The sequence below is a fragment of the Mangifera indica genome, chromosome 6, assembly GCF_011075055.1.
Source record: "Mangifera indica cultivar Alphonso chromosome 6, CATAS_Mindica_2.1, whole genome shotgun sequence".
Taxonomy (NCBI): domain Eukaryota; kingdom Viridiplantae; phylum Streptophyta; class Magnoliopsida; order Sapindales; family Anacardiaceae; genus Mangifera; species Mangifera indica.
This window is the reverse complement of record NC_058142.1, coordinates 8,869,079-8,890,365: the sequence shown is the minus strand read 5'-3', so window position 1 is coordinate 8,890,365 and position 21,287 is coordinate 8,869,079. Positions and strand designations below refer to the sequence as shown.

The 21,287-nt window shown below is 30.7% G+C and overlaps 3 protein-coding genes across 3 annotated transcripts; all 3 read right to left on the bottom strand.

The window, feature by feature from the left end:
* Positions 1–509: 509 nt before the first annotated feature.
* LOC123219418 (ankyrin repeat-containing protein BDA1-like) lies at positions 510–4,372 on the bottom strand. The gene is made up of 3 exons (XM_044641378.1): positions 4,128–4,372; positions 1,894–2,529; positions 510–1,462 (listed from the first exon to the last, which is right to left on the bottom strand). The coding sequence occupies exons 1-3, from the start codon at positions 4,230–4,232 to the stop codon at positions 656–658; spliced, it is 1,548 nt and encodes a 515-aa protein (XP_044497313.1). The 5' UTR covers positions 4,233–4,372; the 3' UTR covers positions 510–655.
* Positions 4,373–5,834: 1,462 nt separating this feature from the next.
* On the bottom strand, positions 5,835–16,944 carry LOC123219632 (ankyrin repeat-containing protein BDA1-like). The gene is made up of 3 exons (XM_044641636.1): positions 16,348–16,944; positions 15,321–15,842; positions 5,835–6,149 (listed from the first exon to the last, which is right to left on the bottom strand). Exons 1-3 carry the CDS (start codon positions 16,942–16,944, stop codon positions 5,835–5,837), a joined length of 1,434 nt encoding a protein of 477 aa, XP_044497571.1.
* Positions 16,945–19,211: 2,267 nt separating this feature from the next.
* LOC123219631 lies at positions 19,212–20,645 on the bottom strand. Its single transcript, XM_044641635.1, has 2 exons — positions 20,445–20,645; positions 19,212–20,024 (listed from the first exon to the last, which is right to left on the bottom strand). The coding sequence occupies exons 1-2, from the start codon at positions 20,643–20,645 to the stop codon at positions 19,212–19,214; spliced, it is 1,014 nt and encodes a 337-aa protein (XP_044497570.1).
* Between the last annotated feature and the right edge of the window lie 642 nt (positions 20,646–21,287).

Sequence of the window (21,287 nt, the reverse complement as noted above, 5' to 3'; positions counted from 1 at the left end):
GATAGCTTCAAGAATAAAAATGCATGCATCTAAACAACAAAGGAAATATATGTGGAGTCAGTTATTAAATTTAAAATTTTATTTATTTGATGTGGGAGATACAATATTAAAAGGATAGTTGAATTTAAATAAAAAATTTTCATTAAAAGGAAAAAAAATAGAGAGTGATATGTTAATGTTTTAGGATTTTTTTTTTTGTAAATTTTATAAGATGATATATAGATAAACCCTACAGATTATAATAATATTTGGATCAATGCAAAATTTTATATATTTTTTTATCAATAAAACTATATGCACCAATTTTGAATATAGAAAATAAATACATATTTAATAAGTGTTATCAAATGATTGAGTGATTAATCATATGATAATACATTATTTATGTACTTGAATATTATACACATAGTATACTCTTTGTTTATATATAATAATAATAATAATAATAATAGAAATCAAAAGTAAGATTTAAGACTAATAGATAATTAATTAAACATTTATTAAATTTTCATCCAAAATAAGAATTCATAATGCAACATTAACTGATAGAATACAACAAGTCCATCAATAGATTACATGAAATTTTCTTGTTCATACATAATTTATTGATCAAATGTGTCCACTTCAATAGATAATAAGATTATATCTGATTTTTCTAAACACTCACCACAGGCTGATCAAGCTGTTTTTTCTTCTTAAAACAGCAACGTTTAGCCACAAAAATCACCCCGGTGAACAGCTTCTTCAACACCCAGCAGCAAAATCTAATTGCATGAATAAAAAGAATACCCATAAGCAAGTAAACCCAAGTCTGTTCGTAATACATACTAATGTCAAGAAATATTTCATCATGTGGCAACACCAAGCTCATTGACAAATAATATGCACCGGCTATACACAGCACTGTAACCCACATTCCCACCCGCAAAATCCCCTCAGAAACTCTATTCCTGAGAGGAACACCACTAATGAGCCACAAAATTATGCCGAGAGATGCTGAAAATGAGATTGTGCTCACGATTGTTAATATGTTGTACTCATCTTTATGAGTGTATGCATGAATTGAAGTTCCAGCTGGGCAAGTTACCCCCTCTGGGCAGCCTTCACCTTTCAGACTAGTGGTGTCTGCTTGCCAGTTGCCACCTGGTGGGTTTGTTGCAATCTGGAAACTCATGGTGGCCATCAAAATGGCCACCACCATCAAGTTGCCTCTTGTTTTTTCGTAGCGGTCGCTCTTGTGCTTGCAGAGCCTTCTCCATATTGATTTTAATTTTTGCAGTGATTGGGTGGTTTGAACTTTGGTGGTTCTATCTTTGGTGGCTGTTTCTTTGGTGGGATTGTTCTGTAAATTCCTTTGAATTGAGCCATTTCTGCAGATTCCATCAAAGGCTGGAAGGCCATTTTTGGTCAAGGAGTTCAGATCCACTCTTATTTTTCGCACTGAAAGCAAGTACCTAGTGGTCTGCATGAAGCATATACATGCATAACTTCAAGATTGTTCATGATCTTCCTACTACTAACGATAGAAAGACAGATAAAAAAATATTACAAGATTCAACAGAATTGATATAATACGAAGTGACAATTCACTATAAAGCGATATAATTCTATTTTATTATCTTTTTTCAATTTTTAAAAAATAGGTTCAAACTGACTTTAAAAAATTGATAAATTGGTAACCTAATGAAAAACAACTAGTTTTTTTCATATTTTTGAATTGGTATTTCAAGCAATTTTTAAATAATCTATTTTTCAGTTTGAAAATCAGTTTGGTTCGGTTACTGAATATTTTTTAACGCTCCTGCATGAAATGCCTGCTTGCTATTTGAGTGTGCAATGTGATAATTCTGCTAGAATTTAAGCAAATTAAGCAAGAGATAAGAAGACTTGTACCTCATATTGCCGCAATATAGTAGATAATTGCAAGATAGAGTTCCCTTCAAGGTTTTTGGAATTGAGAAACTCCACATCATCAACTGATGACACCAATACTTTGAGTGCATCCAAATGATTATGCTTAACACATAAATGTAAAGCTGTTTCTCCATGGATTTGCACAAGAATTGACTCAGGTTTTGCAGTTATAAGCTCTTTTATCACCTCAACTCTCCCTCTCATTGCAGCCAAATGGAGAGGAATTCTCCCCTCTTGGTCAGCAACCATACTCACATCCTTATTTGCTATTAACAGCTCTTTGACAATTTCACTGTGGCCCTCAGCAGCAGCCAAGTGAAGAGGTGAGCGTTCGAAAGAGTCCAACTCTGTGACAAGTTGAGGCTTTTGGCTCACAATAGCTTTGGTGAACTCAACATGACCAAGCAAAGCTGAGATGTGCAAGGGAGTTTCAGTGAAGGGAGTGAGTGAAATTTTATGGAGAATTAATGGATCATTCTGTATCAATGTGTTCAAGGTTGCTACACATCCCCTCATGCTTGCTTCATACAACATTTGAGTGTCACTTTCAGCAATAATCTCCATTTCCATTGACTTAGTTTTTCTTTTCTGTAATTTCTCTGCCAGTTTCTGTCCCTGTAATCTCAGGGTAGGAGAGAATATCAACCTCAACCTCTTGTCTATTAATTGAAATTTCAACGAAATTGCCTATACCGCGAAAAATTCTTGAACCAAAGTAGACGTTGCATTTACCGTGTTCAAATACGCAGCCACATCTTTGATATTGTTAGTGATGGGATTTGCACCCCCTAGGGGTGTTCAAAACCATTTTAACCAAATTGGTTTGTTAATCTTTTAAACTGAACCGAATTTTCGATTTGAGAAAAAATCATAAACCGAAACAGAACTAATTTAAAGATTAATCGATTTTAAATTAAACTTAAAATACCAATTAACCGAATCGAATTTTTAATTGATTAGTTTTGAATCGAATTTCAAAGAATTATCTTATTTTATTAATTTTTTTTGTAAATACTCTCAATTTTTATTTAATTTTTTAAAAACTGGTTCAGTTTAATTAATCGATTTTAAAAATTAGACTAACCAGTAATCAAATCAAAAAATCAGTTTTTCTATATTTTTACATTGATATTCGAACTAGTTTTTAAATAATCTATTTTTTTATTCGGTTTTTGATTCAAAATTTGGTTTGGTTCGGTTATTAGATAATTTTGAACACTCCTAACACCCACGAGAAATACATTAAATGGTTATAAAATTCAATATAAGAAGAGGAAGAGACACAAAAAAATTAAGATATGATCGATTTTTAATGTGGTTACAAAAAAAAGCAAGAGCCTAATGATATTATTTGAATAATTTGAAGAGAAAAGCAGTGATATTACATTGATTACAGTTACTAAAAATGTGAAAAATGGTTCCGAGACAACATCAAATTATTATTTAAATTCGAGAGATTGTGAAAGCCATGGCAAATAGTCTAACAGAAACTTAAAATCATGTGTTTTCTTTAAAAATTTTAATATTTTATCAGTTTTATTAACTTTTAAAATAAAAAATTGACTTTTGAAACTTAAAGATGCAAATATCATTTCAGCTATCGTTGGGCTGAGAGTAGTGTTTTGGCCATAGTTTGAATAATAAGTCATATTTGTTAGCCGGTTTGGCCTGCAAATTAAGAAAATTGGGGGACTCTTTTTTTTGACTTTGGTGCAATGCAAGCAATCTCAACAACCACAAGAAAAACGTTTGTTGAACCATCAAATCACCTTATAAAACACACCCCTGACATGTCTCGGCTTCTAATAACCTCTTTTATCCGCCGGCTGGCCATCAGAGCAAGCAAACCTACTCATTTTGACTCACCTGCCCGCTGTAACTTAAGAAGTTTTGGTTGTGATCATATAAATAGTTTCAGGATAATCCTTTAAATAAATCTCATATTTGATAAAATATAAAAGAAATATTGAGTTTATACGTATATTTCATATTTTTTGAGATTATAAAAGACCACTAATTAAATAGTCTGTTAGTTTATAAACTATCAAAAACACGTTTTAAATTCTAAAATTAATAATATTTTGACAGAAAACTGGGTTTTGCATTAATGTTCTTCGACTTTTTGTATGCAAAAGTTGGTGGTGAATAGAACACGTTAACAGTAAAGAAATTGGCTTACATAAGCATGAATCTTGAAATTAAAGAGAAAGTACCTGGATGGATGGCAATGTCCTCTTCGTTTCAATGTCCAGATTAGCGGTTGCTTGCTTGCTTCCTATATTTTCTATTATCTTATTGATTTGAGGATGGTGACACATCCTAGGCCTACATTGAAGTATACGTTCTCTTGTAGTATACGGTTAAGAAACAAATACAAATGATGAGATCAAGGTCAAGCCCCGATTGATCCAAGAAATGGAGAATCAGCTAAACTGAACGAGATTTTGTATTGTCTGCATTTTCACTCGACAAGTATGAGTGGGGAGTTTTGATCGTCTTCATAGATAACATAGTGGGTGGTTGATTTTTATTGAGAGTGCCTTTTGAAAATTGACAAGTCAGTCCCTAAACCACACGCGAAAGTCAAGGCACTCTCAATATTGGAGATTTCACTTTCAAAAAAGTAGGCACCTTTGATGGGTAATATTGACAATTTACAAACTCCCTTGATAAACCAACACAAAACATGTGTCCACTTCAATAGATAATAATATTATATCTGATTTTTCTAAACACTCACCACAGGCTGATCAAGCTGTTTTTTCTTCTTAAAACAGCAACGTTTAGTCACAAAAATCACCCCCATGAACAGCTTCTTCAACACCCACCAGTAAAATCTTATTACATGTATAAAAATTATAGCGATAAGCGACAAAGCCCAAATCCTCGAGAAGACCTGACGCCACGGGCTATTCAAACTATGAAATATTTCATCATATGGCATTACCAAGTTTATTGAGATAACGTATGCATTGGCAATAAAGAGCACCGCAACCCACATTTTTACAAGCACAATTTCCACAGAAACTCTATTCCTGAGAGGAACTCCACTAATGAGCCACAAAATTATGCTGAGCGATGCTGAGAATGAGATTATGCTTATGATTGTTAAGTAGTAGTACCCATCTGTGTATGCATGAATTGAAGTTCCAGCTCTGCAAATTACCCCCTTTGGGTAGGTTTCAGCTTCGAATGAGTGGTGTCTTCTTGCCAGTAGCCACCTGGTGGATTTGTTGCAATCTGGAAACTCATGGTGGCAACCAAAGTGGCCACCACCATCAGTTTGCCTCTTGTCTTTTCATGGCGGTCGCTCTTGTACTTGCTGAGCCTTCTCCACTTGAAGAATGATGTTAGTATTGATTGTAATTTTTGGGGTGATTGGGTGGTTTCAACTTTGGTGGTTGTTTCTTTGATGGGATTCTTCTGTAAATTGCTTTGACTTGTGTGCCATTTCTACAGCTTCCATCAAAGGCTGGAACGCCATTTTTGATCAAGGAGTTCAAATCCACTCTTATTTTCGGCACAGAAAGCAATTAGCTAGTGGTCTGCATAAAGTTCAACCAAATTGAAATAATACTAGAATAGAGTGAGCAAAATGATAATTCACTATATATGTTGTGTTATACAACTTGCAAACATGAAGTGCCTGCCTGCTCTTTGGGTCTCAAGCTTGGTTCGATTGAAGTGGATCCAAACTTGAGCTCATTTCAAAAGTGTTCAAGTTCAACTTGTTTGAGAGGAGTCGAGTTTAAGATTGGCTTAAGTTAAAACTCAAATTGAGTTTTGAACTCGACTCTATACTAAAACATCATCTTTTTAATCAATTTATATAAAATTTTTTCAAGTTTACGAATTTAATAAGCCGAACACCTTTAAAATTTAAACTCGAAAATATTTAACTCATAGACTTAAGTGTGAATTCACTTGAGTTGAGCTTGATTTGGACTCATTCTAACCGAGCTCACAATAGCCTTGGTGAACTCAACATGACCAAGCACAGCTGAGATGTGCAAGGGAGTTTCAGTGAAGGGAGTGAGTGAAATTTTATGGAGAATGAAAGGATCATTCTGTATCAATGTGTTCAAGGTGGCTACACATCCCCTCATGCTTGCTTCATACGGCATTTGAGTGTCATTTTGAGCTGCTTCCTGAGCTTGAATCTCCATTTCTGTCTTCTCTCGGTTTTGCATTTTTTCTGAAATTCTTTCCTCTTTGAATTCTTTTATCTCCAAGAACTGTAATAAGAGAAAGAAAGAATATCAACTACGAGTCTGAAGGCACTCTCAATAATGGAGACTTAACGTCTAAAAAAAGCAGGCGTGTTTGTGATTTAGAAGTCCGTACGATGAATGACAGCTTCACATGTCTCGCTCTCATAGAAATTCTTGTTAACATATAAATAATTAACAGGCTTCATTATTATAGTTTTGCCCTAGGATATTATTTTTGGGAACAAAATTTTATAATTTTATTTCAAAATATTACTTTTAAAGATGAAATTGTAATCTTATCCCTTGAAATTTAAGATTCATTTTTTGAGACAATTTTAGTTTTGTCCAAAATATTAGAGATAAAATTTTAATTTCATCCCAAAATGTTCTTTTAAAAAATCAAATTGTCATAGAATTGTTATGATTAATTTTTACGAACAAAATTTAACTTTCCTCCAAAAATTTTACTGATGAAATAGAAATGGATGTTCACTTGGAACTTTGTATACTACTGTTAAAGATGATTGAGTTATGACCTTTTTGGTTTATTCACTTCTGATGATTTTCCTTTATCCATGCAATGAGATCGCTTTTTCCTTTACACAGTTTGTTTTTAGAAACTTGTATAGTCATTAAACGCAACTGTATGTTCTGATTTCTTAGTGAAGTTAGCTTTCCATATATATTTCTTACCCCCATGATTGTCTCTTTTACAAACTGCTTCTCATTTGTATGGATTATTGATATATTTATAGATGTCAGTATCCTATGATACGTGATATATATCCTATAATACGACATAATATAAATATAAAACAATATATATAATGAGGTATATTGAATTAATATGATATAATAGATGTATTATACAATATGATATATATAATATGATATAATACATATTATCAATACGAAACAATGCATTTTTTTTAAAGAAAATGATAATATAGTAGGAGTGTATATGAGAAATTAAAAATTTTTAAAGATGTTTGTGAAATTTTTCAAAATAATGATATGTTGATTAGGTTTTTTAATAATTTATTTTTTAAAAACTGTATCATACAATACAATATGATATGATACTCAATATACGATACAAAAAATTAGGTTTTGATGCATGATACAATATACAATTCAACTATCATGATATATCTACTTAGCTTTTATGTTTGTTTCCTGTTGAAATCACTAGCTATATTTATTCAAATCTTGGTTATATTTCTTCGGTGTATCTTGATTTCTCGGCAAAGCTAAGTCGCGGACTCATCTTCTATAGTTCATGTTATGGTATGCAGCTAATTCTCTCACTTTCATGCGCTATTTTCATTCGATTTGAAATTTCGTTTTTCTTTGGATGTCATTTGATCCAAAAATTTGCTGATTAATTCTTGATTCTTTGTTTCACCATTAAGACGACTCAACCTTTTACTTTCCTTGCTATGATATAATAAAAATATAAAACGATATATATAATGAGGTGTATTGAATTAATATGATAAAATGAATGTATTATACAATTAGATATATAGAATATAAAAATGTTAATTGCTTTAGACTCTCATTTGATATACCACTCCTCAATATAAAAGATTCAGGAGACCAGTGTGAAGCCTCTGCGCTTCTTGATGAATTATGTCACGCTCCTCCTGTAGATTTGTCTTGTTGAAGACACATATAACCTTTGAAATACATTGGAAGAAGCTATTTATTGTTTTCAACCATTTTAATTTTTAACTGAATGCAATAATATGTCCTGAAGCAGAAAGTTTGAAGCAAATGTAAATTTATAAATGGGATACTGAAATTTTTACCACTATTTTATTCCGTGTATACAAAAATGTCACCTATCCTAAAATTTTCACAAATATACCACAACAATAATCATCTTTCCCAAAATACCCCTCTTCAATTTTTCATGCACAAATTCTCTCTCTTCTTCTCTGCAACTTTTTTCTCTCTTCTTCCTCTTCTTCCAAAGTGATAAAAGAATTACTCTCTCTTCTTCCTCATCTTCAAAAACAAAAGCAGGAAGGAAATACTGAATTCTTCAGATTAAAAATTTTTCAAAGTAAGGATTTAAAAAAAGAAAAGAGCAATTCACAAAAAAACTCAACCACATCCACTGTATATACTTTGGAGGAAATGACGATAGGAGAGAACATGTAGCAGTATTTAACTGGAAAAAGAAAAAAATTGGTATTTAAGGATTTAAGTGAAACAAAAAAAACTGGGCATTTAACTGAAAAAAAAAAAAAGGTTGGTGTGAAAGTTGTTGTGTAACACCAACTCTTAATATATGTATATAATATTTATATTAATATTATAATATATAATATTAAATAATATTATTATATTAATATAATATATTATATACTATAATATTATAATATAATAATATATTAATATAATATATAATATAATATAATTTTATATTTTATAAAATATATGTAAAGGGAGTCTGGGGCAATGGGTTGGCGTAGACCTGGCCACGGGCCGGTTTGGCCTGTGAACCGGACCGAAACCGGCCCGCCTAAAACCGGAACTGGAACTGGCAGACCCGGAACCGGACTGAACTGAAACCAAAACTGGGGTTCTACGGTTCGGTTCCGGTTTGCATAAATTGGAATCGTGAACCACCGGTTCACACCTGGTTTATGAACCGACGGTTTACTATGCTGAACTGAAAAAATTTGAATATTTTTTTGAATATTTTTTGATTTTTTTTTGAATTTTTTTAAAAAAGCCAACGGTTCCCTGCGCAGGGAACCGTTGGCTTGAAGGGAAAATTGCAGGGGATCCCCTGCAATTTTCAAAGAAAATGCAGGGAACCAACCCCCGCAATTTCTCTGAATCTCAATTCACCCCCCTATTTTTAATTTTTTTCAAAAAGTTTTTTCCTATATATACTCCTTCAAATTCCATTCTCTCAAATTTCAATCTCTCCACTCTCTCACTCAATCCTTCAAACTCTCATTCTCATTCTTTAAACTCTTAATACTCTCTCAATCTTTCAATTCAATCAAATTTTCTCAAATTTAATTAAATTCTTTCTTAATTTTTTATTAATTTCAATTTCAATTTTTTTTATACAATTCATAATTAATTATAGAATTTATTTCTATAATTAATTTTATTTATTATTTATTATTATCTTTTATAATTAATCATATAATTTATTTATATAATTAATTTTATTTATTGTAATTAAGTTCAAGCTTTTCTTTTAATTTTCAATTATTGTAATTAATAATTTAAAAATTAAATCAAGATCATGTATTAGAATTGACTGTTCAATATCGGTTTCGAATCGAAACCGTCGGTTCCGAACCGAAACCGGTGGTTTCGAACCGTGGACGAACCGTCCTGTTACGGTTTCGGTTCAGGGTCCTTATGTTTTTGAACCGTGAACCGACGGTTCTGAACCAAAACCTACGGTTCATGAACCGTGGCCAGGTCTAGGTTGGCGATAAGGGAAATTGGCCTGTAGCATTAATGTAAGGTGGACCCACCCTTTATAAAGCAGAGCAAGTGGTGTGGGAAAGGTTGGCGTACGCCAACAGTTAATAATTCCCAGAATTTCCAGTTTGCTTTTTTTTTTTTCTATTAATATATTATATATATTTTATTATATAATTATATGTTATAATATTATATATTATGTAATATATTATATAATTATATTATATATAATATAATATATTTAATATATTATAATATATAATTATAATTATAAAATTATTATATATAAAATAAAATATATAAAATATATTATATTTTTAATTAGAATATTATAATTATATTATATAATTACATATTATAATATAATATATTATATGTATTATTAATAATATTAATATATTATATAATATAATATATGTATATATTATTTGTCAGGGTTGGCGGCAACGCCAACCCTTGGCAATATATATATAATATTATTATATACATTATTAATATAATATATACATTATATTATATATTATATAATATAATATATACATTATATATGATATAATATATTATATATAAAATATTATATAATATTATATATAATATATGAGCAATACTATGTGTACCCACTTTGGGTACACAAATATATACACACTCATATGTGTCATCATATGATTGGTTATTGTTTTATTCTTAATTCAAAATCATCCAATTACATAATGACACATATAAATGTGTACATATTTGTGTACCCAAAGTAGGTACACATAGTTTTATTGATAATATATTATATATATTATATAATATCATATATATTATATTATAATATATAATATTATATTATTAATATATAATAATTATATATTATAATATATATTAATATATTAATACACATTATATATATTATAATATATTAATATTATATTAAATAATATTATAATATATATATATATATATATATATATATATATATATATATATATATATATATATATATATATTATAATATATATTATAATAATATAAAAAAAAAAGGGTTGGCCACCCTTATTAATTTTTTTTGTTTAAAAAATATGAACACCCACCCTTATTAATTTTTTTTCAGTATCATTTTCTTCTGTTTTTTATTGTATTAATTTAAATTTGGATCAAATTTTAAATTAATTCAATCAAATCAAATTAATTTAAATTTGAATTAAATTAAAATTTAATTTAAAAAATTAAAAAGGGTGGGTGTTCATGTTTTTTAAACAAAACAAATTTAATTAAAAAAAATAAAAAGGATTGCCTTCTAAAAAAATAAATTTAATTAAAAAAAAAAAGGGGGTCAACGCCAACCCTCTTTTTTTATATTATTATAATATATATTATATATTATAATATTATATATAATATATAATTATATATATTATATAATATATAATATATTATAATATAGAATTATATATTATATATATAATATATATAACCAAGGGTTGGCGAATTATATATATTATATATAATATAATATATTATATATATATTATATTATATATGTAATATTATATTATAAAATATTATAATAATATTATAATTTAATTATATAAATTATAATATATTATATATTATAGTAATATATTAATATATTATAATATTATAGTATATAATATTTTAATATATTATATAAATATAATAATATTATATATTATAATATTAATATTATAATATTTTTTATATAATATAATATTATAATAATATATAAAATATTATTATAATAATATAATATAATATATAATATAATGTATTATAATATTATAATATTATATATATATAATATAATAAGGGTTGGCTATGTATATATCTTCAGGGGTTGGCGAACCCAGCAGCAACTTTCACATTTTTTTTTTCAGTTTTAATCCTTAAATATCAATTTTTTTCTTTTTCCAGTTAAATACTGCTATATGGTCTTCTCCGATTGTCATTTCCTCCAAGGTATATACAGTGGATGTGGTTAAATTTTTTTGTGGGTTGCTCTTTTCTCTTTTTAAATCCTTACTTTGAAAAATTCTTAATCTGAAGAATTCAGTATTTTCCTTCCTACTTTTGTTTTTGAAGATGAGGAAGAAGAGAGAGTGATTCATTTATCACTTTGAAAGAAGAGGAAGAAGAGAGAAAAAAGTTGCAGAGAAGAAGAGAGAGAATTTGTGCATGAAAGATTGAAGAGGGGTATTTTTGGGAAGGTGATTACTGTTGTGGTATATTTGTGAAAGCTTTAGGATAGGTGGCATTTTTGTATACACGGAATAAAATAGTGATAAAAATTTCAATATCCCTTTATAAATTGCAGCTTGACATGCTACAAGAAGAGAATGGCATCTGTTACAAGCTGAAAATTTGATAAAAGATGTTTTATATGATTTGTTCAATTTCGAAGATTAATATAACTACTAATTTTAATTTATGATCGAATTTCTTTTCTCAAATTCTCCAAATAAACAAGAACAGAAATTTGTGTTCTTAATTCACTTCATAATCAAGAACAAATTTTTTGTCATTGATTTATAACACAATTAAGGACATAAAAAATTGTCCCCAATTCACCACATAATCAATGACAAAAAATTTTGTTCACATAATCAAAGATGAAAAATTTTGTCCCAAATTCATCATACAATTAAGGATGGAAAATTTTATCCTTAATTCATTGCACAATCAATAATGAAAAAAATTGTCTTAAATTTATTATACATTTAAGGAAGAAAAATTTTCTTCTAATGCACTATAAAATTAAGGACAACAAATTTTGTCCCACATTCACCACACTATCAAGGATGAATAATTTTGTTCCTAATTTTGTTCGTAATTGTGTTCCTTTTGGGACGAAATTTAATTCATTTATAGAGAAAAAATTTCATCCCAAAATGCGTATTGAGAAAACACTGTTCTGTTAACAATGATTGGTTATTAAGAACGATTTCTTTTTTCATGGGTAGTCTTTTGGTAACTAGTCTTTTTTTATATTTGATCTTTTGTCTTGAGTGACTTTTTGGGATGAAAATTTTGGTCACTTTTTATGAAAAGTGTTGTAGTGATTAAGGATAATTTCTTGGATCGTTTGCTCCCCTGTATGTCTTGCTACTAACGTCTATTTGCAAAACCACAAAGAAATGCACAAGTAAAAAACACTTAGTAAGTAGGTGACGTTTCAACACCTTACATATAACATAAAATCTTATAATTGATGTTCCATTATTAAGTCTCTATGTTGTTAAAACATATGTTTTCTAGCACTCTCATTTGCCCATCTGTCTATTTTCGACATTCTCATGCCCTAAATACATAAGCTCTCTCACATAAACTATTATAGCCTAAGTTGATCTCAACATGTTTGATGCCCTAGTGAAAGTAATCAACATCTTGAATGCCTACTGACTATTGTGCCCCACGCACATGTCAACCAGACTATTAGGTCAATTAGCTATGATAACCTAGTCACACAAGGAAACTGGTTGAAGTCCCTCCCTTACTACATACACTTAGTTACGAGTATGCTAACTGAAATACAATCTTTGGATGACACCTACCACAAGCATGTATGTGCTCTATCTCATTGACCACATGAAAAACTAACTGAACTGCCACTATCCCTTACTATGCACACTTAAATCTAACTATATGATATATCTCATAGGTATTTATCTCTTGTATAACCCTAGTGCTTTCATTTATCTCACCACTTACGTATACAACTTATGGATAACTAGGTGTACACCACTTTCCTTGACTTTTCCTATTTTCAATCCAGATTTGACTTTTCCTATTTTTAATCCAGATTTGACTTGGTTAAGGTTTGTGTCATCTGTCACATATTCGGGCACCTTTACTATGGTTGGCTAGCTTAAGTTGTTTGCTAAAGCCTTTTTGTTTCTCTTTGTTTCCTCTTCCCCTCATTGAACATAACCTAGAGATAAAATAGTCTTTTCCATTTCTTAGTACATCTATGGGCGTTCTTCACCCTTGCCTTCCCCGTGTTCTTCACAAGGATGACATATGGGCATGTTATAGTTTTACATCCCCATATTCCTCACCAACTCAACACGGGCATTTCATCATACTCTAACACATGCGTCCACTAATGGGGAAGCCATTCATAGATGTTTGCCCTATACTGCATGATCATTTGAGCTTTTCCTCAAGACGAATGTGCTGCTACTCGCGAGCTATTTCTTTACAAAGGGATACACGGGTATGTGAGCTGTCACACATGATCATATACTATGATCTGAAAATTGTCCCTACAGGTTTCTATGAATTCTGGCCAACTTCCAACAATCCAATAACAACCAACCAAAACACATCTCAAATCGAGAACCACATTATCATCTCTTTAATCTTAACACAACCAGCACATTCATATAACTCTATACTATTTCCACATTCTTTAAATGTAAAAACCTTTATATAATCATCTTAACATCAATCCATAACCCATAAATCTTAAACTTATGAATAAAGTTTAGAAATTCATCAAAACAGAAAACAGTTTTGCCAAAGCCACACCATAATTACTTGTCCTCTGAAGTTTTTGTTAATCATGGCAAGGCTGAAGGATTTCCAATGTCCAAACTTCACTCAAACACCTTTAGTCAATCCATTTTTCTTCTTGGTAGCTATTGTTTTGGCTATGAAAAGAATAGGGATGCAAAAATACACATATCAAGCATTTGCACCCTTTTTTATTTTTCCTGCCGAAAATAACACATGGGCATCTCTGGCATTGCTCAATTATATAATCAAAAGTGTAATTATATACTCAAAAATGTGTACATAATTATATCAAGCATAAGGTAGAACAATACCTAATCATAAAATGATATATAATATGTACATAATTATATACTTAGAAGTGTGCCTATATAACATTGCTCTTACGAATATCTCATTCTATGATTTCGGGTCTTAAAAATAGTGAAAATAGCTTCAAGTAGATAGTTTAAGCGGCAAAAATGATTGCATCCAAATAACAAAGAAGACATATGTGTAGTCAGTTATTAAATTCGGGATTTTATTTATTTGATATGGTAAGTTTAACATTAAAAGGATAATTCGACTTAAATAAGAATTTCTCATTTAAAAAAAAAACAGTGAATGATATGTAATGTGTTAGGCAATTTTTTGTAAATTTTATGAGATGATATATAAAGAAACCCTAGATCTTATAATAACATTTCGATCAATGCAAAATAATGTTTGCATTTTATCAATAAAACTATACATACCCACTTTGAGTACAAATATTGATACACACTTGATGAGTGTTATCATGTAATTGTATAATTTTAAATTAAAGAAAAAATAACACCTAATTGTATAATAACATATTATTTATATAATAAAAAATTGTATGCATAACATTATTTGGTTTTTTTTATATATTTAATATGATAGGAGAAATCAAATGTAAGATTTAAGACAAATAGATAATAAATCAAACATTTATTTAATTTAATTTTTTCAACCTCTTATTCCACCCCATTTCTTCTTAAAACAGCACCATTTAGCCACGAAAATCACCCCCATGAACAGCTTCTTCAACACCCACCAGCAAGATCTTATTACATGTATAAAAATTATAGCGATAAGCGACCAAACATAAACCCATGGGCACCAGTTACTAATACTATCAAGTATTTCATGTGGCATCACCAAGCTTATTGACAAATAGTATGCACCGACGATAAACAACACCGTAACCCACATTTTTACCAGCAAAATTCCCACCAAAACTCCACTAATGAGCCACAAAATTATGCTGATCGATGCTGAGAATGAGACCGTGTTCACGAATGTTAATAAGTGGTACTCATTTTCATGAGTGTATGCGTGAATTGAAGTTCCAGCACTGCAAACCCCCTTTGGGCAGGTTTCTTCTTTCAGATTAGTGGCGTCTGCTTGCCAGTAGCCACCTGGTGGGCTTGTTGCAATCTGGAAACTCATTTTGGCAATCAAGCTGGCCAACACCATCAAGTTGCCTCTCATTTTTTCGTGGCGGTCGCTCTTGTAGTTGATGAGCCTTCTCCATTTGAGGAATGATGTTATTATTGATTTTAACTTTTGGGGTGATTGAGTGGTTTGAACTTTGGTGGTTGTTTCTTTGATGGGATTCTTCTGTAAATTGCTTCGAGTTGTGCCGTTCCTGCAGCTTCCACCAAAGGCTGGAAAGCCATTTTTGATGAAGGAGTTCAAATCCACTCTCATTTTTGGCACGGAAAGCAAGTAGCTAGTGGTCTGCATAAAGTTCAACCAAATGGAAATAATACTAGAATAGAGTGAACAAAATGATAATTCGCTACATATGTTGCGTTATACAACTAGCAAACATGAAGTGCCTGCCTACTCTTTGGGTCTCGAGCTCGGTTTGATTTAAGTAGATCCAAGCTTAAACTCGCTTCAAAAGTATTCGAATTCGACTTGTTTGAGAGAAGGCGAGTTTGAGTTTGGCTTGAGTTCAAACTCAAATTGAGCTTTGAACTCGACTCTATACCAAAATAATATCATTTTGATGCGTATTGGCCAAAATAATATTTTTTAGTCAATTTGTGTCAAATTTTTTTAAGTTTATGAATTTAACGAACTGAACACCTTTAAAACTCAAACTCAATAATATTTAACTCACTTGAGTTGAACTCATTTCGGACTCATTCTAGCCTAACTCAAGCAAAAATAAACTCAGTTTGAATCTCATCGTACTTAGAATTTAAGCAAATTAAGCACGAGATAAAAAGGCTTATGCCTCATACTGCTGCAACATAGTAGATACTTGCAAGATAGAGTTTCCTTCAAAGTTTTTGGAGTTGAGAAACTCCTCATCATCAACTGATGCCACCAATACTTTGAGTGCATCCAAATGATTGAGCTTAACACAGAAATGTAAAGCTGTTTCTGCACGGATTGGCTCAAAAATTGACTCAGGTTTTGCACTTATAAGCTCTTTTATCACCTCAACTCTCCCTCTCATTGCAGCCAAATGGAGAGGAATTCTCCCCTCTTGGTCAGCAACCATACTCACATCCTTATTTGCTATTAACAGCTCTTTGACAATTTCACTGTGGCCCTCAGCAGCAGCCAAGTGAAGAGGTGAGCGTTTGAAAGAGTCCAACTCTGCGACAAGTTGAGGCTTTTGGCTCACAATAGCTTTGGTGAACTCAACATGACCAAGCAAAGCTGAGATGTGCAAGGGAGTTTCAGTGAAGGGAGTGAGTGAAATTTTATGGAGAATTAATGGATCATTCTGTATCAATGTGTTCAAGGTTGCTACACATCCCCTCATGCTTGCTTCATACAGAATTTGAGTGTCATTTTGAGCTGCTTCCTGAGCTTGAATCTCCATTTCTGTCTTCTCTTGGTTTTGCTGAAATTCTCTCCTTTTTGGATTCTTTTATCTCCAAGAATTGTAATTAGAGAAAGAAAGAATATCAACCACATGAGCCTGAAGGCGCTCTCAATAATGGATATTTCACTTTAAAAAAAGCAGGCGTGTTTGTGATTTAGAAGTCTGTGCGATGAATGACGGCTTTACTTGTCTGGTTCTTAGAGAAATTCTTTTTAACATATATATAACTAACAAGCTTCATTATTATAATTTTGTCCCAAGAAGTTATTTTTAGAAACAAAATTTTAATTTAATTTCGTCTCAAAATATTGTTTTTAAAGACAATTTTAATTTTATCTTCTAAAATTTAGGATTTATTTTTCCAAATAATTTTAGTTTTGTCTAAAATATTATTTTTAAAAGATGAAATTTTAATATGGTTCCTTAACACTTAAGATTCATTTTAGACACAAAATTAGACTTTATTTTTAAAATGTTACTTTTGAGGATGAATTTTAATTTTGTTCCTTAAAACTTTGGATATGGAGAATGATTGGATCATTCTGTATCAATGTGTTCAAGGTGGCTACACATCCCCTCATGCTTGCTTCATACAGCGTTTGAGTGCCATTTTCAGCAATAAGCTCCGTTTCCCTTGACATAGTTTTTCTTTTCTGCAATTTCTCTGCCAGTTCCGTCCCTGTAATCTCAGGGTAGGAGAGGATATCAACCTCAACCTCTTCTCTATTAATTGAAATTTCAACGAAATTGCCTATACCGGAAAAAATTCTTGAACCAAAATAGACTTTTGCATTTATTGTGTTCAAATACGCAGCCACATCTTTGATATTGTTAGTGATGGGATTTGCACCGGCTAGGGGTGTTCAAAACCATTTAACTAAATTGGTTTATCAATTTTTTAAATTGAATCAAATTTTTGATTTGAGAAAAATTATAAACCGAAATAAAACTGATTTAAAGATTAATCAATTTTGAATTGAATCGAAAATACTAATTAATCAGATCGAATTTTTAGTTGATCAGTTTTAAATCGAATTTCAAAGAATTATCTTATTTTATTAATTTTTTTTTGTAAATACTCCTAATTTTTATTCAATTTTTTAAAAACTGATTCAGTTCAATTAATCGATTTTAAAAATTAGACCAACCAGTAATCAAATCAAAAAGCCAGTTTTTCTATATTTATGAATTGATATTCGAACCAGTTTTTAAATAATCTATTTTTTTATTTGGTTTTTGATTCAAAATTTGATTTAGTTCGGTTATCAGATAATTTTGAACACTCCTAGCACCCACGAGAAGTACATTGAATGGTTATAAAATTCAATATTAGAAGAGGAAGAGACACAAAAAAATTAAGATATGATCGATTTTTAATGTGGTTACAAAAAAAACCAAGAGCCTAGTGATATTATTTGAATAATTTGAAGAGAAAAGCAGTGATATTACATTGATTACAATGGTTAAAAATGTGAAAAATGGTTCCAAGACGACACAAAATTATTATTTAAATTCGAGAGATTGTGGAAGCCATGGCAAATAGTAACTCATATTCCTTATAATAATTTTTAAACGAGATTATGCATTGTCTGCATTTTCACTTGACCTTGGGTTTTGATCGTCCTCATAGATAACACAGTGGGTGGTTGATTTTTATTGAGAGTGTCTTTTGAAAATTGACAAGTCAGTCCCTAAATCACATGCGAAAGTCACGGCACTCTCAATATTGGAGATTTCACTTTCAAAAAAGAAGGCACCTTTGATGGGTAATATTGACAATTTACAAACTCCCTTGATAAAAAAACAAAACATGTTTGTGATTGACAAGCCAATCATAATTTTATGCAATTATCAATAAGTGCCATATAAAAAATGGTTATAGTTGTTTGGTTATACGAAGAAATTCAAATTTATATATATATAAAATTATATATACTCACTTTAAGTATAAATATTTATACACATTTGATGAGTGCTATCATGTAATTGTATAATTTTAAATTAAAAAATAATATCTAATTACATAATAATATATTATTTATATAATAAAAGCAAATAGAAAATAAATCAAACATTTGTTAAATTTAATTTTTTCTTCCTTTTATTCCCTCCTATTTCCATCCAAAATAAGAATTCATAATGCAACATTAACTGATAGAATATGAGAAGTCTATCAATAGATTACATAAAATTTTATTGTTCATACATAATTTATTGATCAAATGTGTACACTTCAATAGATAATAAGATTATATCTGATTTTTCTAAGCACTCACCACAGGCTGATCAAGCTGTTTTTTCTTCTTAAAACAGCAACGTTTAGTCACAAAAATCACCCCCATGAACAGCTTCTTCAACACCCACCAGTAAAATCTTATTACATGTATAAAAATTATAGCGATAAGCGACAAAGCCCAAATCCTCGAGAAGACCTGACGCCACGGGCTATTCAAACTATGAAATATTTCATCATATGGCATTACCAAGTCTATTGAGATAACGTATGCATTGGCAATAAAGAGCACCGTAACCCACATTTTTACAAGCACAATTTCCACAGAAACTCTATTCCTGAGAGGAACTCCACTAATGAGCCGCAAAATTATGCTGAGCGATGCTGAGAATGAGATTATGCTTATGATTGTTAAGTAGTAGTACCCATCTGTGTATGCATGAATTGAAGTTCCAGCTCTGCAAATTACCCCCTTTGGGCAGGTTTCAGCTTCGAATGAGTGGTGTCTTCTTGCCAGTAGCCACCTGGTGGATTTGTTGCAATCTGGAAACTCATGGTGGCAGCCAAAGTGGCCACCACCATCAGTTTCCTCTTGTCTTTTCATGGTGTCGCTCTTGTACTTGCTGAGCCTTCTCCACTTGAAGAATGATGTTAGTATTGATTGTAATTTTTGGGGTGATTGGGTGGTTTGAACTTTGGTGGTTTTTCTTTGATGGATTCTTCTGTAAATTGCTTTGACTTGTGTGCCATTTCTACAGCTTCCATCAAAGGCTGGAAGGCCATTTTTGATCAAGGAGTTCAAATCCACTCTTATTTTCGGCACGGAAAGCAAGTAGCTAGTGGTCTGCATAAAGTTCAACCAAATTGAAATAATACTAGAATAGAGTGAGCAAAATGATAATTCACTATATATGTTGTGTTATACAACTTGCAAACATGAAGTGTCTGCCTGCTCTTTGGGTCTCAAGCTTGGTTCGATTGAAGTGGATCCAAGCTTGAGCTCACTTTAAAAGTGTTCAAGTTCAACTTGTTTGAGAGGAGTCACGTTTGAGATTGGCTTAAGTTAAAACTCGAATTAAGTTTTGAACTCAACTCTATACTAAAACATCATCTTTTTAATCAATTTATATCAAATTTTTTCAAGTTTACGAATTTAATAAGCCGAATACCTCTAAAACTTAAACTCGAAAATATTTAACTCATAGACTTAAGTTTGAACTCACTTGAGTTGAGCTCGATTTGGACTCATTCCAACCGAGCTCACAATAGCCTTGGTGAACTCAACATGACCAAGCAAAGCTGAGATGTGCAAGGGAGTTTCAGTGAAGGGAGTGAGTGAAATTTTATGGAGAATGAAAGGATCATTCTGTATCAATGTGTTCAAGGTGGCTAAATATCCCGTCATGCTTGCTTCATACGGCATTTGAGTGTCATTTTGAGCTGCTTCCTGAGCTTGAATCTCCATTTCTGTCTTCTCTTGGTTTTGTATTTTTTCTGAAATTCTCTCCTCTTTGAATTCTTTTATCTCCAAGAATTGTAATAAGAGAAAGAAAGAATATCAACTATGAGTCTGAAGGCACTCTCAAAAATGGAGACTTCACTTCTAAAAAAAGCAGGCTTGTTTGTGATTTAGAAGTCCGTACGATGAATGACAGCTTCACATGTCTCGCTCTCATAGAAATCCTTGTTAACATACATATAATTAACAGGCTTCATTATTATAGTTTTGCCCTAGGATATTATTTTCGGCACAAAATTTTATAATTTTATTTCAAAATATTACTTTTAAAGATGAAATTTTAATCTTATCCCTTAAAATTTAAGATTCATTTTTTGAGACAATTTTAGTTTTGTCCAAAATATTAGAGATAAAATTTTAATTTTATCCCAGAATATTCTTTTAAAGGATCAAACTGTTACACATGAGATCGCTTTTTCCTTTACACAGTTTGTTTTTATAAACTTGTATAGTCATTAAACGCAACTGTATGTTCTGATTTCTTAGTAAAGTTGGCTTTCCATTTATATTTCCTATGATTGTCTCTTTTACAAACTGCTTGTCATTTGTATCGATTATTGATATATTTATGGATACCAGTATACTATG

Excerpts from the sequence above, each read along its gene's own strand:
- LOC123219632 (XM_044641636.1), bottom strand. The coding sequence starts at position 16,944 with ATGGAGATTCAAGCTCAGGAAGCAGCTCAAAATGACACTCAAATTCTG. Across the intron at positions 15,843-16,347 it reads CTATGTTGCAGCAGTATGAG|ACCACTAGCTACTTGCTTTC; the intron begins GCATAAGCCTTT and ends AACTTTATGCAG. Across the intron at positions 6,150-15,320 it reads TTTTGGTGGGAATTTTGCTG|TTCTTGGAGATAAAAGAATT; the intron begins GTAAAAATGTGG and ends CTCTTATTACAG.
- LOC123219631 (XM_044641635.1), bottom strand. The coding sequence starts at position 20,645 with ATGGAGATTCAAGCTCAGGAAGCAGCTCAAAATGACACTCAAATGCCG. Across the intron at positions 20,025-20,444 it reads TTGAGTTCACCAAGGCTATT|ACCACTAGCTACTTGCTTTC; the intron begins GTGAGCTCGGTT and ends AACTTTATGCAG.
- LOC123219418 (XM_044641378.1), bottom strand. The coding sequence starts at position 4,232 with ATGTGTCACCATCCTCAAATCAATAAGATAATAGAAAATATAGGAAGC. Across the intron at positions 2,530-4,127 it reads GGACATTGCCATCCATCCAG|GGACAGAAACTGGCAGAGAA; the intron begins GTACTTTCTCTT and ends CTGAGATTACAG. Across the intron at positions 1,463-1,893 it reads CTATATTGCGGCAATATGAG|ACCACTAGGTACTTGCTTTC; the intron begins GTACAAGTCTTC and ends TGCTTCATGCAG.